At 27.0% G+C, this 10695-nt stretch overlaps 1 protein-coding gene across 1 annotated transcript; it reads left to right on the forward strand.

The window, feature by feature from the left end:
- Positions 1–6055: 6055 nt before the first annotated feature.
- Positions 6056–7050, forward strand: LOC102603704 (tyramine N-feruloyltransferase 4/11-like). Its single transcript, XM_006365013.2, has one exon. It carries the CDS (start codon positions 6170–6172, stop codon positions 6899–6901), a length of 732 nt encoding a protein of 243 aa, XP_006365075.1. The 5' UTR covers positions 6056–6169; the 3' UTR covers positions 6902–7050.
- The last annotated feature ends 3645 nt before the right edge of the window (positions 7051–10695 follow it).

Consider the following 10695-nt stretch of genomic DNA (forward strand, 5'->3'; position numbering starts at 1 on the left):
ATTTTTGATTGGTTTGGTGGTAGTTGAGGAATCACCACTTCTATATAATGATGATGATAATGATGATGATAATGATGATATATATATATAGATAATATATAATATATAATATAATAGAAAGAAATAGAAAGTAGAAATAGAAAATATTATACAAAAGAAAGAAATATTAATTAGGTCCACGTGGCCATTTTTGATTGGCTTGGTGGTAGTTGAGGAACCACCACTTCTATAGAATGGTGTGTAGTTTTTCCTCGTGGAAGAAGAAAATTCAGTTTTTCTTTCCTGTGGTAAGTCAAAAGTGGCAAATGACATGTTGACTAGTTTGACAAGTCTCCTTGCTTATAAAAAAGGATGCACAGCTAATCTATTTTTGCTTTTTTTAAATTATCTGATATTTGTTATTGATTGATTCGATTAATTCAGATACCAGCCCTCTGAGAGTCTGAGTAAGTCCATTACTAAAGATGAATATTGCTCTCAATTATCAACAAGTTTGATACTACTGGCTCGAATTAAATAACTAGTTAAATATACAATAATTTCTACTATTTTATTGTATCTTAAAACATTTGTCACAAATTGTGAAAACAACCTTCTACTTAGAAACACAGATCTTTTGAGGATATTTGATTAAAATTGAATGATTAATAACCATTTCGTTATCTAAAGAATAATGTTCTGTATAAATTGCAAGGACCAGAATGTCGTAATAAGTTTCTTTTTTTGACACATGAAAGTTTAATGAAAATCTGCTATAGTATCCTTATTATCTATGTACACCTAATTTGCTTTATATAAGTTTTTTTTTTTTTTTTATCTTACTTGACATTATAGGAATTAAATTACATGCACAAGTTTTTTTAGTGTTCTTTTAGAATTAGAAGTTATATCTTTTTGGACATGTTCTCTTTATCATATTTAGCGAAAAATGGTACTCATGAAATGATAAAGTATATGTGGGAGTCAGTGTATTGTGTTTTTCTTTGAAATATATACCATTGCCCTCTTGGCATATGATATAATTTGTTGCAACTTTTATGTCATAAATTACCCTCTCAGTATGACATAACTTGTTATGTATTTTACAATATAACTTATGCGCGCAAGATAAAAAAGAAATTCGTCATTTGACACCAATGAAATGAATACACAAAATTATACCACAAAAATAATAGTATTTGTTATTTGAGTGTTACAGATATTTGAAAACAATCTCTCTGTCTCCACGAAGTAATGATAAGATCTACGTATATTCTACCCTCTTCGGATCTCACTTGTGAATTTCACTCGATATGTTATTATTGAGTGTTAAGAGATACATTAAATCATTTATTTATTATTTAAAATGTTGAAAAATATAATAAAAATTAGAAACGTACAACAAATCTGAAAAGAGAAAAAATAAACATCACCACAAAATAAAGACATTTGTGTGAATTACCTCATCAATATTCCTAACAAATTTTGAATAGGTTTTAACAAAATATACTACTATTTCTTTGGCGATTTCCCAAATAATAATTGTGCCAGATAAAATTAAATGAATCATAGAGCTTATTTTAATGTAACAATCAATTTAAAATTTTCAAATACAAATGTGATGAATGATTGATTATTTGGTTGGTGGAGATCAACTCAAATGTGCATGTTATATATCTTTTTTTTTAATTTATAATTTATGGTGTGCTTTAGATTGTTTTACGCAGCTTCACAAACACGACAGAGTGGACTCCATCAACATCTTGCTAAAGCCATTCTTGAAAAAAATTGTTTTAATTGACTTTTATTTTTTCTGATAATTTAAATATCACAAAAAAAATTAACGTTATAAAAAATATAGAAAAAAATATAAAACTAATAATCAAGTTATATATATTGGTATAAAAGTTTATAAACGGTGGGAAATTTCAAAATAATAGAGAAATGTTTTTTTCTCTACAGCTAGTTTTTCTTATCTCTTTATTTATAGTAGTTTTTCTTTTGTCTCATTATTCAAAAATTGATAAATATCTCCTTTTTTATCTCTTTATAATAGTGATTATTAAAAAATAAATAGAATACAAATATTTAAATAATTAATAAGATATAGAGAAGTAACTTATTGTGAGATAAAAGAAAAACTATTATTAAGAGATTCAGAAATGGTCCCAAGGAAAAAAAATTCTCTATTATTTTGATATTTCCTTCGTAAACAAATTTTAAAAATAATATATTTGACTTGATTACTAATTTTCATAGTTTTTGCTCTATCTTTTATAAAACATTAACTTTTTATAATTTTAAATTATCTCAATATCATGTTGATTTGAGAAGAATTTGACACTTTTTTTTAGAAGATAAATATAAAAGGGCGAAATGTGAAAAAGAATAGTACTAATTAGGGGTGTACATGGTCGGGTTGGTTCGGGTTTTTCAAATATCAAATTAAACCATTTGTGTCGGATTTTTAAATCTATAAACCAAACTAAACCAAACCAATAAAACTTTGGTTTTTCAACCTCGGGTTTTTTCGGATTTTTCGGGTTTTTTGGTTTTCGGGTTTTTCCGCTAAAGTATTCATACAAACATATAATTTACTTGTACTTCAAATATTTCTCCAGTCCTACCAAAATACAACTATCTAAGATGTTTCTTAAGAATACAACACAAACAATGATAGGATTAATGACACTAAAATATCCAAAAATAATAATAATAATGAAATTGCGTAAAACAAATATTGCAAATTAACAAGTCATAAAGAAAATGATCATAATTTAAAAGTACTAAATCATGCTAAAATAAGTTTAATAAGTATTAGTTACATGACTAAATATTAAAGGAAATTAAAATTAGATTATGTACTTTAATTGTCTAAACCAATGTAAAACCAAAGAACAAATATTCAATATTATTGTCATTCTTAGTGTTAAATTGATTTTCTTTTTACATTAGTATTAATTTGATTTTGATTTAAGTTTTATTATAATTACCAACATCTATGGACTATAATCTTTATGGAACTAATCAAAATTCTAAGTTTCAAACTTGAAGTAATATATTAAAAGATAAAAAACTATAAAAAAGTATAAGAAATATTTAAAAATTATATCAAGTAAATATTTTTATGTATAAAATAAAATTTTAAAATTATATATAAAATGTCGGGTTGGTTTGGTCTCGAGTTGGTATTTTTAGTTAAAACCAAACCAACCCAAATATAGTCGGGTTTTTTTTTTCCAACACCAAACCAAGTCAAACCAACCACTAGTCGGGTTTTTTTTTCCGATTTGACTCTATTTTCGATTTAGTTCGATTTTCGGTTCGATTTTGTACACTCCTAGTTAAAGTAGAAATGATGAAAGGAAAAAAATATTGAAAAGCAAAATTATTTATGGACCACAACACCACTTATAAAACATAGGTGAGCCTCACACACTTTTAATTTCTTTGCCTTTGGTGGGTGACTCATAATTAAGTGGACTATATAAAAATATTTTTACACATATTATAAATATGAGTTTCTCATACATATGTTGTTCTTATTGAGATTTCATGCATCTTGGTAAACATTATGCTGTCAATGTTGACGACTTCATTTGGCTTTCATGCCTCAACATATTTAATTTTGGAAGAATTATCGTTTAATTTCTTCATAGAAGTTACTATTTGTACGATATTTTCATATTTTGGCATGGTCCTATTGTTTTTGTTTTCTTAAAGCATTTTCAAGCTCAAATAAAAAAGTCAAAAAAGGAGTTGGTGAAACCCTTTAATTAGTCTCAATTTAGAAAGTGGAGTACACCCACTACCCACTATACATTATTGATGATATTTATCGAAAAATCAGTGCATGCGGATGAATTTATATGAGGTTACGATAACACATCTTAGCTTAATTAGTAAGATTTTGTTATTAGCGGTTGAATACCGTAAGTTTTAACAAATAAAAGCGAGATAATAGTGTTGAAGTAGATGATTAAAAATTTGGAAGAAGCTTTTAAGCTTCGAAGATGTAGATGAGAGTTGAGTTTGATATTGTTAGCTTCATAAATAATAAAATGTTTAGAATTTAGAATGTCTTTACCGATGTATGAAAAAAACTATTTAATATATGTTATAAAGATAAGGTATCAACCAATGATAAAGCTCCACTCGAGCTCTAATTAGGTACTATGTACCCCAATGGGTGTCGACCACAAATGAGATATTGTTAGTGGTGTCAATTAATATTTATCAAATTACTCGGAACATAACTTTTTGATATATAATCTGTTACTAAATAAGATTTGTGACAAATTATTTTGTTTGACTATAAAATTATCCATTGTAAATTTTTATTTTTTTAATAAATAATAAAGAATATAATAAGTTTTATAGCCAACCTAATTTGTTCAATGATTGAAATGAAGCGTAATAGTTGTTGTACTAAATATTTCCTATACAACCAAATATCCAGAATAGTTAGACAAAATTTTAGTGGACAGCATCAATAGTTGAGATTTCCCTTTCATCACCTACTCACAAACTTTTTATCATCAATTCTTAACGTATTTGCATTATTAATACCAGGTAATTTGTCCGCGCTTCGGTCATAAATAATAATTGTATTGAACTTGCAAATAATCCTTTACTAATATTCATACATTAAAAATAATTTTAAAAAATAGGATCTTAAAAAATATTAGCAATATTCCAACATGAATTTTATTATTTGTCATTATCACATAACTCGAGAACCTCTAATGAATGAATTATTCAGGAAATAATAAATTTTTGGTTCTTTTATCAACATTAAAAGAAAAATAAAGAAGAAAATAAGAATATATATATAAAGACATTTCGTAAGAAAAGAACACATTTAAGTTGCATAGATTATACAATTGTGATATATGTCTCAGGAAAAAAATTCAAAAATTTGTTAACAGATTCAAAAAAGAAATTACACTTGAACATGAAAACAATTATAACATTTGAACTATCATAATGAATTTCTTCAATTGATAAGTGAGAAACTTCATATCTATGTTAAAATAGATAATATGTAAGCTTATATATAGTACTTTTAAATCATATAATTTTATATATAATATCAATACACGAATTTCTTGGAACTGAGTACAATAATTATTTTCTGCACAATGAATATACCTACTATACATATGTGTATATGTTAATATAACTGGAGACAATAACTTTGCAGAAACATAAACAACAGAGTTTAAAACATGTATTCAAAAACAACAATTAACATCATAAGCATAAATTAATGATCGCAAAAAAAATATATCAGGATATGTAAAATTAGAATGAAATAGAAAGGAAAAAATCAAGTCCACTAAGTGCACATTGTCCCCTTAAGAAAATTATTCCCCTCCAATACCTGAGGTTCAAAGAATTAGATCCTCTTAGGATGAAACGATTTTATTCACCAACGTATTGATACAAAAACAATGGTGTCAGTAAGCCACTCAACATGAGCAAAGTACATGAGTATTTAATTATGCAAAAAAAGAAGAAGAAGTTCAGAATTTTCATTGTTTTAAAGTGAGAGGAAATCCTTCTATTTATAGACAACAAAGGGTAGTGTGAACAAATGTTTATTGTACCTTACCGGAAAGGTCACAACTCTTTGGAAATGTCACAACCCTTTGAAAGGGTCGCATCCTTTCATAAACGTCGCAACCTTTCATAAAAGTCGCAACTCTTCATAAAAGTTGCAACTCTTCATAAAAGTCGCAACTCTTCATAAAAGTTACAATTTTTCATAAAAGTCACAACTTTTCATAAAAGTTATAACTTTTCATGAAATGTGAAGGCTAATTTTGGAAATAAATAAATTAAAAGGAAATTTTGATATGTGATAGCGCCACATAGGCGGGCCTAATGTTCTCTTTTATATATATATATATATATATATATATATGGTTATCTTATTTTAGGATATATAGCAAGTAGCAGCCCCTAATAATGATAACTAGAATGCACACTTGAGTTTCCTCCACCAACCCCACTAACTAAATAAGTTTTATAAAATAATTTTAAAAACCACTACTCCACTATAAATAACCATTATATATCCTAAAATCTTTTTAAACAATATCCCATTAATTACAAAACCTTCTTCATAGTCCTTTCAATATTTCCTACACTCTTTTCTTACCTAGCTCTTCAAGCTTGCCTCATTACCATGGCTTCATCTCTATCTGAAACAATAACCACCGACGATGCATCATCGGAAAACAACAACGTTACCATCACCGGAAAGATATACACAAGACTTCGTCTCGCTACGAAATCCGATCTGTCTCATATATACCAATTATTTTACCAAATCCATGCATACCATAAGAACACTCATTTATACAAAGCTACCGAGTCCTCCTTAGCTAACTTGCTCTTTAAAGAAAACCCTCTTCCACTTTTCTACGGGCCATCTGTACTTCTACTCGAAGTCTCTCCAACACCTTTTAACGAACCTAAAAATACCACGGACGAAGGGTTCAAGCCCGTCCTTACAACGTTCGACCTTAAATTCCCTGTGGTGGAAGGACAAGTTGAGGAGTTCCAATCAAAATATGATGATAAGAGTGATGTTTACATAGCGGGATATGCTTTCTTTTACGCGAATTATTCGTGCTTTTATGACAAGCCTGGATTTTATTTTGAAAGTCTTTACTTCAGAGAGATTTATAGAAAGTTGGGAATGGGGAGTTTGTTGTTTGGGACAGTTGCATCTATTGCTGCCAACAATGGGTTCGTATCGGTAGAGGGAATAGTAGCAGTTTGGAATAAGAAGTCATATGATTTTTACATAAATATGGGAGTTGAAATTTTTGATGAGTTTAGATATGGCAAATTGCATGGTGAAAATCTTCAAAAGTATGCTGATAACAAGGACAAAAATGATGGAGGAAACTGATAGTTAAAAAAAAAAATTCTCTACATATTGAAGGTGCAATTTATCATAATGTATTTGTAATTTTTTAGAAGTAGATGCTCATCATCAGTGTGTATTAAATTTGTATTTGAAATTTTTAGATTGACTATCATATAATAACATCATCTCTCTGGCAACAAACATAATTAATATGAATTTGAAAAAAAGAGGAAAGAAAAACAAAAGAAATATGAGCAACTTTCACATATAGCAAACACAAAATTCATATTTGTATGTTATAGCAAAGTTTGCATAATTGCGCTCCATAGCAAACATATATATGTATATTTCGTTATACATATACAAAAGAAAGCAGTTGTATAATCTGCTTTGGTATACATATACAAAAAGATCAATTGTATAAAGTGAGAGAGGCGAGTGAGAGAGTGAGATCTGGGAGAGTGACGAACGAGATCTGGGAGAGGGGAGAGAGGGAAACGAAAATATATGTATATATACAATTTTCTCTCGCTTTATACAAACACAAACGCATTTTATACAATTTGCGTTTTTTGTATAAAGTGAGAGAGGCGAGTGAGAGAGTGAGATCTGGGAGAGTGACGAACGAGATCTGGGAGAGGGGAGAGAGGGAAACGAAAATATATGTATATATACAATTTTCACGCATTTTATACATTTGCGTTTTTGTATAAAGTGAGAGAGGCGAGTGAGAGAGCGAGATCTGGGAGAGTGGCGAGCGAGATCTGGGAGAGGGGAGAGAGGGGAACGAAAATATATGTATATATACAATTTTCACGCATTTTATACATTTGCGTTTTTATATAAAATGAGAGAGGCAAGTGAGAGAGCGAGATCTGGGAGAGGGGAACGAAAATATATGTATATATACAATTTTCACGCATTTTATACATTTGCGTTTTGTATAAAGTGAGAGAGGCGAGTGAGAGAGAGAGATCTGGGAGAGTGGCAAGCGAGATCTGGGAGAGGGGAATGTATATATACAATTTTCTCTCGCTTTATACAAACACAAACACACTTTATACACTTGCGTTTGTATAAAAAACGAGAGAGGCGAGGGAGAGAACGAGAGTGGCGAGCGAGATTCACCAGGAGAGAGGTGAAATAACAACATTTTGCTATGAGGTACAATTAAATCAAACTATATTTATAGCATTTAATTTGAATTAATAGTTTGCTATTATATACGATTTTCCCAAGAACGATACCACTGATTGTATATCGAAAACTACTATTATTACTTGTAATTGGAAGTGACTTCAAAGAGCGACCTCGGATAAAATTGAATAAAATATGTATATAAACAAACTAGGAATGAAATTTAGTCCAAAACTATAAATGTTGGGTATTTATAGAATATTAGCAATTTTAAAAATTTAAAATTCCCAAATACTAGAATTTAGCCAAAATTCTATTTTCTTTTTCTAGAACTTGAGATGTTTGTCAAATATATTTGTTAAGTAACGATAAATATATATATGGTCAAACACTAATTCTCAGATTTTTTTTTCCACATATATTTATGGCCAAACAAGCTCTTAATCTTCGATTACTTCCATTTTACATTATTTTCTGAGCTAATAATAATAGAAACCTCCAAACATAGAAAAAGAGCTATAGTATTTTGTTGTGCATACTCATGATCTAATCAATGTCCGTTAAAGATGCAGATTATCTGTACCAAGACACCTTTTGAAGCTTTTCTATTTTTTGGAATTGACATTGGGCCTTTCCGGCACGGGTTTAGGTGAAAGGTCAAGAGGGCCTCCTTTTGCTGATGTCTGAGTCACTGGATCCGTCACTGAATTTATTCTTATCTTATTTAATTGTTTGCTTAAATTCATTAATTTGGGATGATGTTTAATTTTTATTTCAAAGATTAATTTTTTTTCACACTTTAAATAACAAATAAATGTTTGAATATATTTTTGACATCAAAATTGTGATATAAGTTTATATGTTCGTATCAGTGAGAATGAATATCGTTCTTATCTGGCATAAGCTATATTGAAAAGGACATGCATACCTTGTTATGTCATATACGGGAGAGCAATAACTCACAAGTTATGAATTCATGAATAGCATAATAAATTATAACATAAAAAACATAACAAGTCGTGTTGTATGCTAAGTGAACATAATGAATTATTTTTTTAAAAATAAATCAAAACACAAAAAATCACACATATATTTTACCATTTTATACTAATTATCAAAATATTTTCTCTAAAAATGATAAAGATTTAGAAAATATGTCCAAAAGATGTAACTTCAATTTTTGAATATTACAACAAAATTAAAAAAAAAAAACACTACAAAACTTATGCCCGTAACTTAACCCTTATATAATTTACATCAAGCGAGACAAAAGTTTTTTAATTTATATGTATTATAGATAAAAATATTTTAATTCATAGCTTTTAATTAAATGATCAATAAGGGTGAAAATAAAAACTCATTCAATTTGAGATACCGTTCTTAATTATGATTTTCAGTTATATCCTTTAATTATATAGAGTCATTAATTGATGATTTTCGATTAGATATTTTAATTAGACACACTAATTGATATGTATATGTCTTACATGTACTTCCTCTGTTTCTTTTTAGTTGTCAGGTATACTAAAAATATTTGATCCAAAATAGTTATCAATCTAAACAATCAAGAAAGGATTCATCATCTTTTTTTAAAAAACTTTGCTCAGAACGTTAATTATTCTGGAATTAACAGGTCAAACAACACTCCTTATTAAGGCCCAAAAGGAACGAAGGAAGTATCTCTGATACATGTATTTGGAAGAGTCAGATACATATATCTAAGACCCAAAATATGAATTTAGGTACTCTAATTAAATTAGTGAGATTTGCACAAGTTATCCAATATTTTTTTATCATAATTTTATATATACCTTTTAAAAATATTTTAAAATATTAATTATTGTAATTTATAATATCTTTTATATAATTTTTGAATATATAAATTTTATTCTTAAAAATTTAAAAATTATGTTCAAATATATAAATTTTATTCTTAAAAATTTAAAAATTATGTTCAAATATATAAATTTTATTCTTAAAAATTTAAAAATTATGTTCAAATATATAAATTTTATTCTTAAAAATTTAAAAATTATGTTCAAATATATAAATTTTATTCTTAAAAATTTAAAAATTATGTTCAAATATATAAATTTTATTCTTAAAAATTTAAAAATTATGTTCAAATATATAAATTTTATTCTTAAAAATTTAAAAATTATGTTCAAATATATAAATTTTATTCTTAAAAATTTAAAAATTATGTTCAAATATATAAATTTTATTCTTAAAAATTTAAAAATTATGTTCAAATATATAAATTTTATTCTTAAAAATTTAAAAATTATGTTCAAATATATAAATTTTATTCTTAAAAATTTAAAAATTATGTTCAAATATATAAATTTTATTCTTAAAAATTTAAAAATTATGTTCAAATATATAAATTTTATTCTTAAAAATTTAAAAATTATGTTCAAATATATAAATTTTATTCTTAAAAATTTAAAAATTATGTTCAAATATATAAATTTTATTCTTAAAAATTTAAAAATTATGTTCAAATGCACAACCAAACTTTAAAATTTTGATTTTAGAAAAGTTAAAACGTGTTCAGTACGTATTAATTTATTGGTAATGCAACTCGCATATGTAGTATATTACTAGATGGGGATGCCCGTGCAACGCACGGGCCCAACATGACTATAATAAAAAATTTATTGTACAAAACTGTATAATATAATAATTATTTCTTTATA

This window comes from Solanum tuberosum, unplaced genomic scaffold (genome assembly GCF_000226075.1).
Source record: "Solanum tuberosum cultivar DM 1-3 516 R44 unplaced genomic scaffold, SolTub_3.0 scf00530, whole genome shotgun sequence".
NCBI lineage: Eukaryota > Viridiplantae > Streptophyta > Magnoliopsida > Solanales > Solanaceae > Solanum > Solanum tuberosum.